This window comes from Glycine max, chromosome 18 (genome assembly GCF_000004515.6).
Source record: "Glycine max cultivar Williams 82 chromosome 18, Glycine_max_v4.0, whole genome shotgun sequence".
NCBI classification, from domain to species: Eukaryota; Viridiplantae; Streptophyta; class Magnoliopsida; order Fabales; family Fabaceae; genus Glycine; species Glycine max.
The window spans coordinates 52,661,491-52,678,064 of record NC_038254.2 but is presented as its reverse complement, the minus strand read 5'-3'; the positions used below and the strand labels follow the sequence as shown (position 1 = coordinate 52,678,064).

Genomic DNA, 16,574 nt, shown 5'->3' with positions numbered 1-16,574 from the left:
TCTGACGTGAGGTTTTAAAGGAAAAAGGCCATTTATGTCATTTGACTTTTGAAAAAGGGAGGGGAGTGTGCTCAGCAAAAAAGTGGTGCGGATATAGCAAAAGCCCAAATCTTACTTAAATTTGTGCTTCTACTGTTGGGTGTTGCGCACGGTACCAGCATAACCTGCCAAATTTCAATTTTAGGTTTTATACCAGCATAACCTGCCAAATTTCAATTTTACGTTTTATAAAATTGATACGAATTACGTAATCCATAAATCTCATATGGATTTTTTAGAGAATCCATAAATATCATATTAATCTGTATGAGACTTACGAATTGAGTAATCTGTAAAGTTTATGGATTGACGGATTGTCTAATTCATAAGTGAGCCATATGATTTAAAAAAAAAAAATGTTTTATAAATTAATTTAAAATTAATGGCTCAAACAAGAATCAAATTTGTAACTTTTGCATTATTAACACAATCCTCCACTGAGTTAATAGGTCAATTATGTTATAAAATAATTAATGTCGCTATATATAACACTAAAATTTTTAATGTATATTTAATGCGCATGTAAATTTAGATAATAAATTTTTTGAAAATTAATTTTGTTATAATAATTAATATGTTTACATATATGAATTTTTATGAAACCTATGATTTTTATTTAAAATTTATATATGTAAAAAATATATTATTAGATCAAAATTAATTATAATAAGATCAAAAAATACATTAGTATATTTATGTTAATAAATCTATGATTTTTATTTATAATTTATAAATGTAAAAAAATTAATTATTAGATCAAAATTAATTATCACAAAATTTATTATCTAAATTTACATGTGCATTAAATATACATTAGAAATTTTAGTATTACATATAGCGACATTAATTATTTTATAACATAATTGATTTATTAATTCAGTTGATTAGAGTGTGGTGTTAATAATGCGAAAGTCACATATTCGATTTCTGCACGGACAATTAATCTTAAATTAATTCGTAAAACATATTTTTAAAAAAAAATAAAAAAAAATGTATTGGCCACTTATAGATTGCCCAACAATCCGTATCAATTTTACGGAAAGGCAAAACGGGTGCTGGGTAGCAACTGGTAGGTGTGCGCACCAACAGCCTTTACTTTTTGCTCAACCCAATCCAGTTTTTACAAAAAAAAAAAGTAGTTAATCTTACTCCCTTAAGTTCCTTGGATCAGACTCCATAATAAAGTAGAACACAACCTGGTTTGACTTCCAAAATCCAAATAAACACCACATGCGAACTTTATTGTCAAGAAATGCCATTGTTGACCTTGAAAATTCCAAGTTCTAACAATTAATATTCAAGGATTAAGGATATTGTGAAGCCCAATATTGGTAAACTAAAATTAAAATTTCCCCTTTTTCACATATTTAACTTCTCTTCCAAGTTTGAGCTCAGTAGGCACTAGTACCAATCCATCACAAATTTTCTAATCTTTGCTTGAATCCTAAGTAACTCTCTCACGGATCTTAAACACTGTATCAACGAAAAAGAAATAAAAAGTGAAGGAAAACTCTCTCTCTCTCAAAAAGAGAATCTTCAAAATGTCAATCACAACAGGAATATGTCAAGTAGTTGCTGTTTCATTGCTTTTGGGATTACTGAGTGTGTATTCCTTGGAATGTGATGATGATCGCTGCAAAACTGGGCTGTGCAACAACACTGGTGCCTGCATTTGCAACCTCCCTGATCCTTCCACCATCTTGAATGGTGATAGAACTTTCTTCGGGTAAAAAACTGAGTTCAACTTCCAAGCATTCATACTTCGTTTAATTAATTTCTTGAAGCGAGAAATGCCATATCTCATTATTTTTAGCATTAATAAAATTAAGGGGTGGGAAGGAAAATTTTGTGTCATCAATTAGGCCTATCAAAGTAAAAGGGTCTTACTTTTTAAAAAATTAAATGAAAAGAATTCCAATATTGCTTCCGATGATCATATTTAAATCAAGGTTTTAAATTGCGGTTGATATCGTAGTTTCGTCATGATCCTTGATATCGTAGGAAATTATAAACAAATGTGACCAATTGTGGTCGTGTTGTGGTCATTGTAACCCCCAAAACCTTAACGTTGTGACCGAAATTGAGGCGTAGACTGTTTTTTAAGACCTTGTTTGATATCATATCCTGAATCTTATTAGTATTAGTCTTTTTGATTCAACATTGATTTTGTCAACTTTCTGAATGAGATTATTTATTGGGGGCCTGAGGCTATAGGGGGAAGTTTTGTGACGAAGAAATGACCATGTGTGATGGGACAAACTCCTTCTGGTGTGAACATGGGGCAACTTGTGAGGAGATTGTTCAAGGAGAGAAGTACTCTTGCAAATGTCCCCTAGGATTTGCTGGGGAGCATTGTGAGCATTCTGGAGCACCCTGTGGTCATACTTTTTGTTTCCATAATGCTGAATGCTTGGCTGAAACAGGTGATGTTTGCCAGTGCCCTTCTGAATGGAAAGGCAGTGCTGATTGCTCTCTTCCAACCACACCAACAGGTTCTACTCTCCCTTCTTCCTTTCACAATTCACAACCCAGTTTTGATTCTGTTGAAGTGATGAGAGTTATATGATAATATATACTTGTTTTGGTTGTTTTAAAACATGCATGTTTAACCATTTGAAATATCTTGAACAATGACTTCAAACTCTGTCCAACTTACAAGCTAGAAGTTTTGATCTTGCATAAACATTCCTCTAATTTATTTTATTTATATACTCATCCAAACATGCAAGAGGTTTTTAATTATGCTAATGGCATTGAATAAAAATACCCTAAGTTCTGAAGAATCTCAAATGCATTATACAGTTAATAGTTACTAATGTGTTAGAGAACTTAATATATTAAGGCTTACCCTATAGATTTTCTACTACAGATTTTTACTCAATTTCAACTGACACAAAATCATCTAAAGTCAGCAGCAGCAGTGACTCCAATGTGAGTATGATAGAAATTTTCCTTAGATCTAGTTGTTCTTATTATTCCATCCTACAATTTGATAACCATGTGCTATTGCCAATTGCAGAAGGCACTGGCTGTCTTGGCAGTTTCTTCAGTGGGAGGAGCTGCTGCTGGTGCCATTTATGGCAAGAAACTATTCAACAAGAAAAAAAGAGAGGCAAGGTTCCAGCAATTATCTGAAATGCAGACTCAAGGGATATTGGATGGTGATGGTGATGAGGAGGATGAAAACCACAATATGGTACCCCAAAGGGTCCATGGTGATATTTCACACAATTAGTGGGCACTTCCTTTTCCAGCATCAGAACATTTTAGCACTCTTAGCTCAAGTAGTTTTTTTTGTCAGTTTTCATAATTGGCAGTAGCATTTTATTTGGTAAGCTTGAGTAGTACTAATATTTATATGATTGTGCTTAATAAAAAGATGGCATGCAAGCACATTTTTCTAGTTTTAGCTACCAAGGATCTTAAACCAGAAAATGCATGGGCTTATGTTCGTTTTGTCCAAAATATTTCCCATTTTTCTTTCTTTAGCAATTTGCTTAGGACATCTTAGGGGAAATTTGGTTAAAAAAGTTGCAATCTGGAGAAAAATAAAAGGCTGAAATTGGACAATGAAAATGCTAAAAACACCTAAAGTCCAGAGAAGAGGGCTGAAATAAAAAAGGAAAAAAAGTTGTTAATTTGAAATTTTCTTACTTGACCCCACTAAGGGTTAGAAGAGGTACATACTAGTACCAGAATGGTGTCCATAAGGGTTAGGGAAGATATTAATTAAAGTGGTTCTCTAAGTACTTTTTTCAAGTTTCATAAATAAATATCTCAATCAAGTCTTCTTTAAGTCATCCAAAATTTTCCTCAATAGGCATCCTTTCCTTGAGATAATGGATGGGGATGACACCTACCAGGTTTGGGTGGGGTAGTATAATAAATAAATTAATGATAATCATTCACGTATTCATATATGAAAAATATCCGTTTTTATATTTATATATTGTGTGGGTAGTAGTTTTAATGTTTATTTCCATATTCTGTGAATATCTATTACTTAAAGCTATTACCCACATTTTAGTTTAATAAAAACATTATTTCATATTCTAATTATAAAGATAAAACTAAAAGGTGGTTGACAAGCAATGCTCTTTGATTAGTGAATTTGAAAAAATGACTTTGGAGCCGGGATGCAACAACATTACCATGAAAATGGAAATAATAGACAGTATCACAAAGGAGCAAATGTAAGAAATTATTATTTACCTAAAAAGGGTTAGAGAAGGGGTAATAGAAATTGTTATTGTTACTTATCACATTTAATGCATTTGTTGTAGTGTAATTCTAAAAGTATTCTTAAAATTAACTCACCAATGGATAATTGGAAAATCATAAAATTAATTCAAGTTACATTTTTTTAGTTTCTTTCTCTAAAGCTATATTATACTTGTGCAGAAAAATAAAACAAAAACAAATTACGACAATAAATGCTATATAACTAGAAAGAAGTAGCATGAATTCCGTTACTAATTCACATAGTTGCACAAACTGGGAGAAAAGAATCTTTAACATTGAAAAAATGTCGTGTATAAATAGAGATTCTTTATAAATAAGAATCACATATGCACACACATATAAATAATAATTAAAATGCACATGTTACTTGAAATATGAATGCCTATATTATGTTTTTCTTGAGAAAATAAGAAGGCATTCAGTTAAACTTATTTAATACTTGATTAAATAAGGATTGAACACACATAAATAGAGTTTTTTTTCTTCTTAAAATAAGGATGTACATATTATCTAAAATAAGGATACTCATCATAATTTTCATACAAGAAACCTATTTAATATATATATATATATATATATATATATATATAATATTTTTTATAACTATCATATTTTAAATATTTATATATCTATTTATTAACATATACTTATATAAAACTAAAAATAATTAAGAAATATATTTTAAAAAAAGAAGAATAATATAAACAAATTATACATGCATAACACTCGTGCACGGCATGAGTTTTTACACTAATATTTACATTTTTTTAGAAATACTATTTACACTACTATTTACATATATATTGTAGAATTAAGTATATTTTTATTACTAAAGAAGTCCTTATTTAATATATTCTTAACAATTTTATGATTTAAATATATTTTTAGTTGTTGAAATTGAGTGTTTTTTGTTTTTCGTTCATATAATTTTTTTTTAATTCTTGCACATTATATTTGTTTTTATTTTTAGAGCTTAAAATATTTTAGACAGCATGTTGAATAATAATAAAATATTATTTAAAGTGTTATAAAAATAAAAAGAAAAAAATATAATTTGTAAAAAATAAAAATAAAAAATAATTTTATAAGAATAAAAAAAATACTAAATTATAAAAACTAAAAATTTAAGTCTAATTTTACTCTCCCTCTTGTTGTGTTATTTTTAGTTTTGTTCACATGCAAAAATAGCATTTGTTCTGAACATTCCAAAGTCCAAACAGAACACACAGATCCGGTTGATTAACCGAGGTCTAACACCTTCGACTCAAGTCAACCCAACAAGACTTTTAACTAAGCAAACAGCATCATAATCATATTCATGGTATCATAGATTTTGTGTCAATTGTGTGATTATTTTTTTTAAGTACATAACCCCTGACTCATAATTCCCACTCTCTAGTTGTCTTCTACCACATTCCCCACTAACTAAGATTTCTCATTATTATCTAATTAATTAATCATCCACCAACACCCTTCTGCGTCACTCACTTTCTGGCGTCTGCATGATCTGAGAGTGAGAATTGCCTCAAAATCACTCCAACATGGGTTTCAATTTGATTCTGTGGTGTCATCATCCTAATCTGGTTCTCAGTGTTTTGGTGCTCTTTTCCTGTTCCTTTTGCCTTTTCTCTGCAAATGATGAAGTGGGCACTGGTGAAGGTGAAACCTTTACTGTTTCAAGCTTCAGATACCCTGCGACTAGGCTCAGGCCCTTTGATTTGCGCTATATCAGAGGTGAGTGAGCCTATTGGCAGTGACCCCTTTGTTCTTAGTGATTATTATTTGTCTTGTTGTTCATGAAGCACTATCTAGTCTGATTTTTAATGGGTTGCAATTGGATTTCAATGTAAAGGTGAATTTTTTGGAGAATAATTTTCCTTTGATCTTTCTTCGTCTGCTGAATTCCTAAGGATTATTGTTGGTCTGGTTTTCTATATAAGCCTAAGGAATTTTAGGAGACTGGCATCAATGTAACTGTTCTCTTTTTTCTTGTTTTATGCTATGAAGGAGTTGATTTTATTAAATTACCAGACTTATGCTTTTCTGTTAATAATTCTGAGAGAAATTTCAGGGTGCATTTACAGATTATATGGCAGTATTTTATCAGTGTAGCCTTAACACTGTAAGAACCATAAATTGACTTGAAACATAGGATATAATGTTATTTGATTGGGTGTTTTTCATTTGTTCTCTAATGCATTAAATTCCATAGTACATTTTCTGATGCATTAAATATAATGCATTCTAACTACCATCATTAGAATCCCTATATGAGCAAGAAATGGAAAATAATCAACTGTGTCATTTACTTTCGCTAAGTTTCAGATGGAGACAGAGGTGAGATAGTATCACCGAAGAAGCTAAATTTTTTCCCTTCCTTCTGTTTTGGTTACTCAATTAGTTATATGGTTTTGAATTCTTTCATTTTTTTACAAACCATTAAAGATTAAAAACAACTCATTTTAGATATATAAGGATTTTTTTTCTATCGGCAAATGTTAAATATTAGTTTGTTAGTTTTTGTTCTATTGGCAAGAGGGATCGAAACCGCAACCTTTCCCTCCTTCCCTTCTTTCTTAACCACCTAATCAACCTTATATCTCCATGATACCGAGTCATAAAAATTTGGAATTAAAATTCGAACTATATTAATAAAAAATTATATCTTTTAAATGAATTAAAGTTTTGTAAAAGGTTCATTGTTAAAAATAATCTGAAAAGAAGTTTAATGTTAACTAACACAAAAGTTTACTAAAATTAGCATTTTATCCCCTCGACATGCATGGAATAAATATCTTTTTATAGATATATAAGGAATTGATGACGTATGGATGATCTTGTCTTTTGATGTTTTCTATTGCTCCAGTTGACTTGCCGCCATGGTTTTCTGCACTGTCTATAGCATTGAACTCAGATGTAGACCTTGTAAGTATATTCAAACCTCTTTGTAGATAGGACCACTTTAGAATGAAAGTGATAGGGACTTGGGTATTATGGAGTAGCTTGGCTAGGTTTTCCCCCTTTGACAGTAGCTTTCATGATGTGAATCTCCCAAGGTTCTTATCAATTAGACAATTAGTATCAGAGTCTTCCACCATTTTCAGCTGCAAGCGAGCAGTGATGCCAGCATTGCAGTGTTCTCCTAGGACTAGCTGGGTCAGTGCGCAATCAGCTCGCATGAGCGTTGGGGGTCTATGTAGTGTGGTGGGATGTTAGGATCCAATTGCAAGGCATAGGACTTGAGTCCCACTTGCGAAGTATGGGATTTTATTGTGAGGTTTATAATGCCTTGGGTTCTACAACCACAATGGCCAGCCTTTAAGGGAGGGTTCCCCAAGTGCTAGGGGATGCTTATAGTTGGTATTAGAGTTGTTGCCAATGTCTTGGAAAGGGCTATCTATGAAGAGGCTGACCAGAAAGACATCATAGAATGCAGTCACCGGGGCATCAACTCTTAGGGTTGGTGCTATGATAGAGGACTTGGGTATTATGGGGTGCCTTAGTCCCGCATAGATAAGTATGGGATGCTTGACAGAGTACATAAGTGGTTTGGTTCTCCCCCCCTTGACAGCTAGCTTTTGTGGTGAGATTCTCCCCCATAATACCCAAGTCCCTATCAGATAGGTAGCATCTATATGATGGTTGTGACTGTTGGATGGTTCCATATTTCTCTATTTTGATATCTCTTGTTTTACAATGCATATTGTATGACATAAAAGTGCAAATGATATAGTTCTTCGATGATAAAAAAATTCTATTTATATGCCCCTTTACAATTTTCTTCTTTTATGTAACTTTTTAAATTGTCCTTGCTGGCTGTGCAACAGAAAAAGTCCATGGAGTTCCCTTCAGGATATTGTCTTTCCTTTTAATTGGATCTAGTTTATTTGCTTTCCTCATTTATTCATACTTCATAGACACATCATTTTCAGGATGTCTCAAGAATTGAAAGGGTTCCAATGAGCACATTGCCAATAATATGCTTTAGAGATGGAAGTCCTCCACTGCCAGATGCCTTAAATACATCTCTGAAGGATTCAGCCACCTCTGGTAGGGGACCCACCTTAATACATTTAACTAAAGTTAATTGTACTACTTTTTCTACATTGAAGTTCAAGAACATAAATTTTGTCTTAAATTTCTCTTTAAGAAGTATTTATGAACTCATTTTGTGAAAGGCCAAGAAATTGCATTTTAGTATACCCTATAATCCATCAATATGATTGAAATGTTGGAGCTCTACCAAGTTCCCAATATTTATTAAATTAGTGTCTTAATTTCTAAAGGAGAAGGTTCTTGTTTTGACTCAACTGAACATGTTCAGTTTTTCCACCTCTTTCATTAATTTACATTCTCTACTATGATGATTTCTTTGGTTATCATGTAATGGATGGTACTGAACTCATGAATGTATAATTTTTTTTTGTTGCCTGTTGTTCTTTGTTTCAAAATGCTTTGACAGTACTACTTCAGAGATTTGAATCTTCTATCCCTTTTCCTTTCATTTCCCTTGCAATTGAATGTTGATGACTTATTAAAAAACTAACAACTAAGAGTGAAGGTATTTCCATTTAAAAGAGAATTGTTCTTGCTGATTTGTCATTATTCAATTAGAGGGACAGGAAAAGGGAGACAACAGATTTCAATTCTCCCCTTTCACTTGTTCTCCCTCTCATTGTCAATCTCCTTTGCTGACAAGAAAAAATTGAAAAATATCTTTTTTTGAACTTTCTAGTGCCATCTCTCTATTATAAATACTTTCTGTTTCCCATTTTCTTTAGGTATAAATGATCTAGATGTGGAGCGGTGCTTTCCTATGCAGAAAAATATCACTATGAAACTGACAAACAATCAGGTATTGTTATGGGTCCCTTTTACATGAAGCATTATTTGTTAGTTGTTTTTATTGGCATTGTGTCTTCTTGCTCAGTGTCTCCATTTTCTTTTTTTAACATAGAAATACCTGCCTTAATATTGAAATTCCTATTGTCATGGATCAACTCTCTTAAAAGTTTAAGCTATTAGGTGAAGATAAGCCAATCTTCGACATGCCCCCCTAGAGCCTGTTAGGGCTTGAAATGCAGACTATGTACTTGCCCACTCTACCTTGAGCAATGGTTATTATGTGATGGAACAAGATTAATTTTATATCTCTAACACCCTTATTATTAGTTGGGAAGGGTTAGTTCACTAGTGAATTTTGTTTTGTTCTTTTATAATATTATAGACAGTAAACATAACAAATTATTCTTCAGATATCTCCAGGTGTTTGGTACATTGGTCTTTTCAATGGCATTGGACCTACAAGGACGCAGTCAAAGATGGTAAGGTTTATTGTGCAAATGTTACTTTTATCCAAAAGAAATATGAACATTCAAAGTGTGTTTCATCACTGTTGAAAAAGTTTGTTATCCTTTACATGCTCTCTTCTAAATACATTTATACACTGGTAGGGCTAATATAATGTTGGCGAAGTTACTACCTTTTTGCAATACTGTGCATAACTAAATAAATTGTATTTTTGTTTTTTAATCACGATTTTGGTGGTGGATTTCATTTGTTACTTTTACCCCTTTATTGCCAATTCAGTTGACAACATTTATAAGTTTTAATCAATGTTATTGTAATCTAAATCATCTAAAATAATAATATTGTTAATAAATACACAATTCAATCTGTGATTAATTAAGTTTTCTGCAAATAATACTTTAAATATATAACTATTGTTTGGAAAAAGAAGATATTGTGATTATTATTTAATTTATTTTTATTGTCTTAATGATAGAATTTTCAGCCAATGATTTCTGTTCTTCAAGTGAGTCCTCTTTGGAGTAAGATAATTTCCATGTTTCAATGTGGGCGTATACTTGTGATTTTTTTCATTAGGGGCTTGACATTTGAACCAAATTTAATTGTCATTCGCATGAAAAATCAGTGTAACACATAATTTCTTTGTAAACCCACTTTCTTTCAAAGCCAGTGGAAAGATTCTAAATTCAAAAACTTAGAAAGTGGGTTTTAAGGCCAAGAGAATAGATTGCAATTTCCAGAAATGGAGTAGTACTCTGGGCATACAATGTCAGATTGGATAGTAGCTCTAATATTTGATTATATTGTTTTTTGTATTCGTTCCATGCTAAAATAAAATTCTGTAACTTATTTCTATTTGACTCATCCTATCTCTCGTAGCAAAGGTCTTGATGCATTAACCACATATGGATGGATAAACAATTACTTCTCTGTCTCTGCAGATTATCCGTGGTCCATCATTTTCCTTCATTGCTAATATAAGTGTGGAAGCATGCACAAATTCAATGATGAGGGGGGATTTCTGTAACAGTTCAGTTTATCCACTTTCATGTGCAGAATCTGATGTCTCTAATGCTTTGGAAGCTAAAATGAACAAGTCAATGTTGGAAAGTTTGGTGACCTGCAAAAGTAATTTTGAAGCTTTTTGTGTTCATGAAGGCATGCCAAACTTCTTCTCCCTGGATATTATGAATGTGGCAGAAGAAATTATCATTACGGCAGCAAATATCAGATTCAATGTTAGTCGATCAAATGATATTAGTTTAATGTGTTTTGTCCGCCATGGTGCAATGCCTTCTGTGACTTCGAATGATTATAACATTAATATTGCTAAAGGCCCACTGGTTATTCATTCACCATTAATTGGCCGTTGGTACATTAGTATAGTGCCAGTCAATCTTACAAAGACTCAGGATAACAGTGTAAGAGTTTGCTATTCAGTGGAATCTCAAGTGCTTCAATGCCCACTTGGGAAAGCTGGACCAAATTGTACAATGGATAGCTACTTGCTTCAGGTAGTATTCTAATTCTTTGCATGATTCTGTCACCTTAAGAGTGCGTTTAGATAGAGAATTTTAACTGAGAAAAGTAATTTATTAGAGAATTTGAATTTCTGTAATCTAGAATTCATTGTTTGGATGTTTTTTTGTGAAGAATTTAAAATTTTGGAATTTTAAAACAGAATTTTAAACAACTAAAAATCTGGAATTTCAATTTCCTTCTAAAAGGTGAGAAATTGAAATTCTCTTCTTACAGTCTTCTTCAAGAAACACCGTCTGAGTTTGTGGAATATCGATCGGGTGTGAGCGTAAAAGAACACGTATAACTAGCACACCAACTATATCTTCTCTTTTTTTTTCATTCATTTTTTTCACCCTCATAATTTTAATTTTTTTTATCCAAATACAAAATTTTGAAAATAAAAGAATTTCAATTGAAGTATTTGAGATTCTTAGAATTTAAAATTTCTCATAATTTTAAATTTTCCCATCCAAACACACTCTAAGAGATTTCTTTGTAACATATGACAATGAACTCTAAATTGTGTTCATGTGATATTCCTTGAGTCTACAAAACTGCATTTTAGGCTACAAGTTTTATAGGTAGAATCAGAGTATGATCATATGTATCCATATCTTGTAAATCACAAAAGTAAAAGAACATTAAAGTATTAATATAAACTTTCTGTTAGGCTGTTAGCAAATTATCCACTCTGGCAACATCTGATATGTACACTGGTAGAGATGAATGTAGCATAGGAATGTGAACACCATTTTCACTTATTGGCTTCTTCACTGGGATAAATTTCTTTTTGATATCTTTGAGATTCAAAATACTTTATGCTCAATGCTTAAAGAAAAGGGTTCAAGAGTTTGTTCAGGTTATTAATACTAATATTACTCGTATAAAAATTAAAATGCTGGTGTTTTTCACCAAGGAAGTACTATGTACTACCAACAGGATACTGAAATATTAGTTTTTCTTGGTTGGTTAATACTAAGTGTAGATCAGTTCTATTTCTTGATGATTAAAAATATTTATGCACTGGAATAAATTATTGACAAGATTAGAATGGTTGTCTGCAGACATTTGTAAGGAGAGGTTCAACCCCCTTTGAGTCATATTATTTACCAGTTGTTGGAGGAGCATCGTATGATTCTGCCAATTTCCCTCTCGAGCCACTTTTAGACGACTCATCATACAGTGGAGAACCTGATAACATTTGGACTTACTTTCTTCTGAACATTCCTCGTGGTGCAGCTGGAGGAAATATTCACATACAGCTATCCTCAGATATGAAGATCAGTTATGAAGTGTATGCTAGATTTGGTGGATTACCATCTCTTGATAGCTGGGACTATTATTATGCTAACAAGACAAGGAGGAGTGATCCATCTATGTTTTTCACACTATATGACTCAAGTGATAACAAAGTTAATTTTTATATTATGTATGCTAGAGAAGGAACTTGGGGTATTGGTCTAAGACATCTTAATACCAGCAGTGATTCCATGAAAGGGCTTACTATCATGTCTATTTCACTTGAGCGATGCCCAAAACGATGCTCCTCTCATGGAGAATGTAAATTTTCTTTTGATGCTAGTGGATTGACATCGTACAGGTTTACCTTTGGCCCTTTGCTTGTTCTTAATTTATCAGTGGTGTTTATGTTTTATTTGTTTTCTTTATGTTGTTAGACATGAACCAAGAAAGTCCTCGGCGAAGACTTTCTTGGTTCTAGACACCTTGGTAATGATTGAGACACATGGCAAAAAAATCGAATGCCGTATTGTGGACTTTTCTGGTTGCATGTTTTGCAATTGTTCCCCAACTTATTAAGGAGTTGACCATTTTAAATATTTACTTTTTGCTGTCAGCTTCTGCTCTTGTGATCGAAACCATGGAGGCTTCGACTGTAGCATTGAGATTGTAACACATCAAGGTGATTGCTCATTTTTCATATTGACAAAGTTGGTTCATTTTGCTAATATGGTGTACAAATTCCTTAATCCAGTTATTAAAAATTTGTATAGGACATGTACGGCAATCAATTTTTCTCATTGTATCAAATGCTGCAGCCATACTTCCTGCCTACTGGGCCCTTCGGAAGAAGGTGGTTCTTTCCCTTTAGTATTGCTACTATTGATAACTCTTATTTCATCATATAGATTTTTTTAGTTGATACAGCACCCATAGTTTCCCCTTTTTTATGGTACAAAACCCACAAATAATTTCCTTTGTGCAGGCATTAGCAGAATGGGTTTTATACACATCCAGTGGGATTTCAAGTGGACTATATCATGCGTGTGATGTAGGAACCTGGTGTGCATTGAACTATAATGTCTTACAGGTTAGAGCTTCACCTCCAGTATTACTCTTTCTGAAAATATATAGAGAATTTTTGGAAGTAGAAATGTTATGCCATTGGCATAGGTGCTACAAACTTAAATAGACCATTGTAATTTGACTATCTAATGGAATGAATTATGCTGTGGAAGCATGAGCCTTGGGCATCAATCATATTTAACATGTATACATGCTTGGATGGATGAGAAGCAAAAAATAGATTTCATAGAATGACCGGTGACCCTAAATACAACATAATACAAAATGGCTATATTTATGTTTCTGAGAATGTAAGTACAATGGCTTTACATATCAATGTTTCAGTTCATGGACTTCTGGCTCTCTTTCATGGCTGTGATTAGCACTTTCCTTTATCTAGCTACCATTGATGAAGTACTTAAGAGAGCAATCCACACAGCTGTTGCTATCCTTACTGCCCTAATGGCTGCAACAAAAGCAACCAGGTACATGAACTAGTAGACTGGCAATTTAGGCACAGCCAACCAACCACTAAAGGTGTTTAAGTATTTTTCATATTTATCTTTGCTGAATTGTGCAGGTCTTCCAATGTTATTCTTGTAATTGTGATTGGTGCTCTTGGTTTGTTTATTGGATGGTTGATAGAAATCTCAACAAAGTATAGGTCCCTTTCCTTTTCAATTGGAATCTCATTTAATTTCTCTCACTGGTAAGTTCTCTGAACTTAGATATAAATTTGTTTCAATAAGATATACAATATTATATTGATTTACAAACAACACAGTAGCAATTGATGGTACAATGAATTTTTTTTTTATAAATTTTTTATGCATTCCCTGCCTATTCTTGGTTAGTCATTGTTGTGAACCCACCCTTAAGCCCCTCATTGTTGGGGTTGATTGGCATGATCTAGCTCTATGCTACCGTATAGAGTATGTTCCCTAATTCACTCTAGTAAGTTGCCCAAGAGTGTCAAGTTAAATGGATCTAGGATGATTCACTTCTGGAAATGATGCCAAACAAGGTAATTTATGGAGAAAGCTACTGTTGAGATATTGACAGATATTAGCAGATATTAGAGATACTGATCAGATTTCATTGTTTGCCTTGGTTCTTTGCTAGTTTCCTTAGATAGCTCATTCTAGTCCCTAAACTTTAGGTATTGAGATTGTGTAATTCATGTATATAAATATTATATGTGATAGTAATGTAAATATAACACAATTATTCATTCTCTCAAATATTACATTTATAACTAAATAAGTGATAGTAATGAACTTTAACTGCAGTTTCCAAACTATAAAGCAGTGGCTCTATAATCTTGTCAAGACACTTTTGAGACGGTACCACTGGGCATTTGCCTTGGCTGGTTTTCTTGCATTGGCCATGGCAGCAATAAGCTGGACACTTGAAACCAGTGAAACCTACTGGTTTTGGCATAGGTATTACAAAATTACTACTATCCTCTTTATTTCTCTCTCGTTTCGTCTTCCCTGCCTAATACTACTCTCTTTTGAAATGTTTACAGCATTTGGCATATTACAATATACACATCTTCTTTCTTCTTCCTTTGTTCAAAAGCAAATATTGAGGATACTGAGAATCAGCTTCCTACAAATGGAAACTATGAATTGACTCATCAGGATTCACTTCCAAGAACTGGTTAGAATAAAGTAAATGGAATACCGAGTAATGGTTTATGGATACTTGCATAGTGTATACACTCAATCAACACCCTTCATTTATCCCTATCTCTATTTTCTTATCACATCATATTTCTTACTACATCTACACTTTTCTCTCTTGTATCTCTTTCTCTGGGTGTATGTATATTGGGTTTGAGTGTCCATAAATCATTTTTGTTAAAAATTTTGGTGTTTTGAGGCAAGTTGTGGAGACGGCTCAAGAATGTGTGGCTACTGCTATTGAATTTTGATGCCAAAAACAATGACCAAGCAAAGCAGTCTCTTGTAAATCTTGCAGCATAAGGTTTGTTTCTGCCATTCTTTATAGGATAATTTTGGCATGACTGTGTCTAGGATAAAGAATCAAACTACGGATATATTTTTGTCATAGGATGAAGGAGCTTTGTTCATGTAATTATGATTTAGAAGTTAACTTGCCTTTGAACTGTATCATATTTAGAGATCTTTCTTATAAAAATAACTCAACATGATAGATCTAATTTACGCCAGCAGTTTCTTTATAACTTGCTCTAGTTCGATATTTTATGAAAATTAAAAAATGGAGAACTTTGCAACACCTATGAAATATAAGGTTGACATAAAAACATTAATAAAATAAAAAAAATAAAATGATATTAACATTTCGATGATATTTTTAGAAGTCTAACAAATGTTCCTTTTGTTTATTATGTATGAATCTTCTAATTCTTTTTATTATCCTTATAATTATTATGTCTGGTTTATTTTATTTTATTTTACATCAATATTTTGATAATGTTATGTGGACCCAAGTTCCGCCGTCCATGCACACAGCTTTATAAAATTCAAGTGGTAGCTGAGGAATTATTTGAAAATTCAAATAACTTATACCAGTACAGAAAGAATCAAGCTCAAAACAAAATTGTACTTGAATAAGAGATTGCATTTATTTTGTTAAGCTAATTAATGAGGATTTCGTCATCTTCATTTGTTTTTAACTCAGGAGTCATCGAGAAAAAAAAAATTCTTTATACAGATATATTATAGTCTGTAATCTTTGTGGTTAGAAATAGACCAACCTAACCTAATTCATGGGGAGTTGAGCAACTTATTAACCAATTATTATTTATTAGGTTCTCCCCCACAAAACAAAAGCTACCTATTATGTCAGTATACAAAATATTTTCTTTGGAAAGTAACAAAATACTTGTTTCCTCGATGAATTCAATTTAGGCACAAGGAACAAAATTATTTTTCATATTTACGCCTGTGTGGATGTTTGCTCTCTCTTCTTCAATTTCTGCTGACCAATACAAAAAAGTGAAAAAACACAGAGCAACGTTGGTCTTCTTGTTTACATTTTGCAACTCCTAAAACCTAAACCAAATTCAAAACAGATTTTGCAAGTATTTGCCGGAATAAATGTATTCACAATTTTTTTTTCCTTCGAGGTTTTTAATATTGATGACTGAAAGTTAAAAGGAAAAATTGTGA

General features: G+C 32.4%; 2 protein-coding genes across 3 annotated transcripts; both read left to right on the top strand.

The window, feature by feature from the left end:
* Window positions 1–1,320: 1,320 nt before the first annotated feature.
* On the top strand, window positions 1,321–3,505 carry LOC102666938 (delta-like protein B). Its single transcript, XM_006603509.4, has 4 exons — window positions 1,321–1,765; window positions 2,254–2,531; window positions 2,909–2,970; window positions 3,059–3,505. The coding sequence occupies exons 1-4, from the start codon at window positions 1,581–1,583 to the stop codon at window positions 3,272–3,274; spliced, it is 741 nt and encodes a 246-aa protein (XP_006603572.1). The 5' UTR covers window positions 1,321–1,580; the 3' UTR covers window positions 3,275–3,505.
* A 1,968-nt stretch (window positions 3,506–5,473) lies between these two features.
* Window positions 5,474–15,610, top strand: LOC100787532 (uncharacterized). 2 transcript variants are annotated; one of them, XM_006602751.4, is made up of 14 exons: window positions 5,474–6,015; window positions 7,148–7,206; window positions 8,214–8,331; window positions 9,063–9,136; window positions 9,537–9,605; window positions 10,533–11,105; window positions 12,177–12,712; window positions 12,969–13,033; window positions 13,125–13,204; window positions 13,337–13,441; window positions 13,762–13,901; window positions 13,997–14,125; window positions 14,706–14,858; window positions 14,945–15,610. In XM_006602751.4, the coding sequence occupies exons 1-14, from the start codon at window positions 5,823–5,825 to the stop codon at window positions 15,081–15,083; spliced, it is 2,433 nt and encodes an 810-aa protein (XP_006602814.1). In that variant the 5' UTR covers window positions 5,474–5,822; the 3' UTR covers window positions 15,084–15,610. The 2 variants fall into 2 exon arrangements, with proteins under 2 accessions (XP_006602814.1, XP_006602815.1); XM_006602752.4 differs by lacking the exon at window positions 7,148–7,206.
* The last annotated feature ends 964 nt before the right edge of the window (window positions 15,611–16,574 follow it).

Excerpts from the sequence above, each read along its gene's own strand:
- LOC102666938 (XM_006603509.4), top strand. The coding sequence starts at position 1,581 with ATGTCAATCACAACAGGAATATGTCAAGTAGTTGCTGTTTCATTGCTT. Across the intron at positions 1,766-2,253 it reads GGTGATAGAACTTTCTTCGG|GGGGAAGTTTTGTGACGAAG; the intron begins GTAAAAAACTGA and ends CTGAGGCTATAG. Across the intron at positions 2,971-3,058 it reads GCAGCAGCAGTGACTCCAAT|AAGGCACTGGCTGTCTTGGC; the intron begins GTGAGTATGATA and ends TGCCAATTGCAG.
- LOC100787532 (XM_006602751.4), top strand. The coding sequence starts at position 5,823 with ATGGGTTTCAATTTGATTCTGTGGTGTCATCATCCTAATCTGGTTCTC. Across the intron at positions 11,106-12,176 it reads TGGATAGCTACTTGCTTCAG|ACATTTGTAAGGAGAGGTTC; the intron begins GTAGTATTCTAA and ends GGTTGTCTGCAG. Across the intron at positions 13,902-13,996 it reads GCTGCAACAAAAGCAACCAG|GTCTTCCAATGTTATTCTTG; the intron begins GTACATGAACTA and ends TGAATTGTGCAG.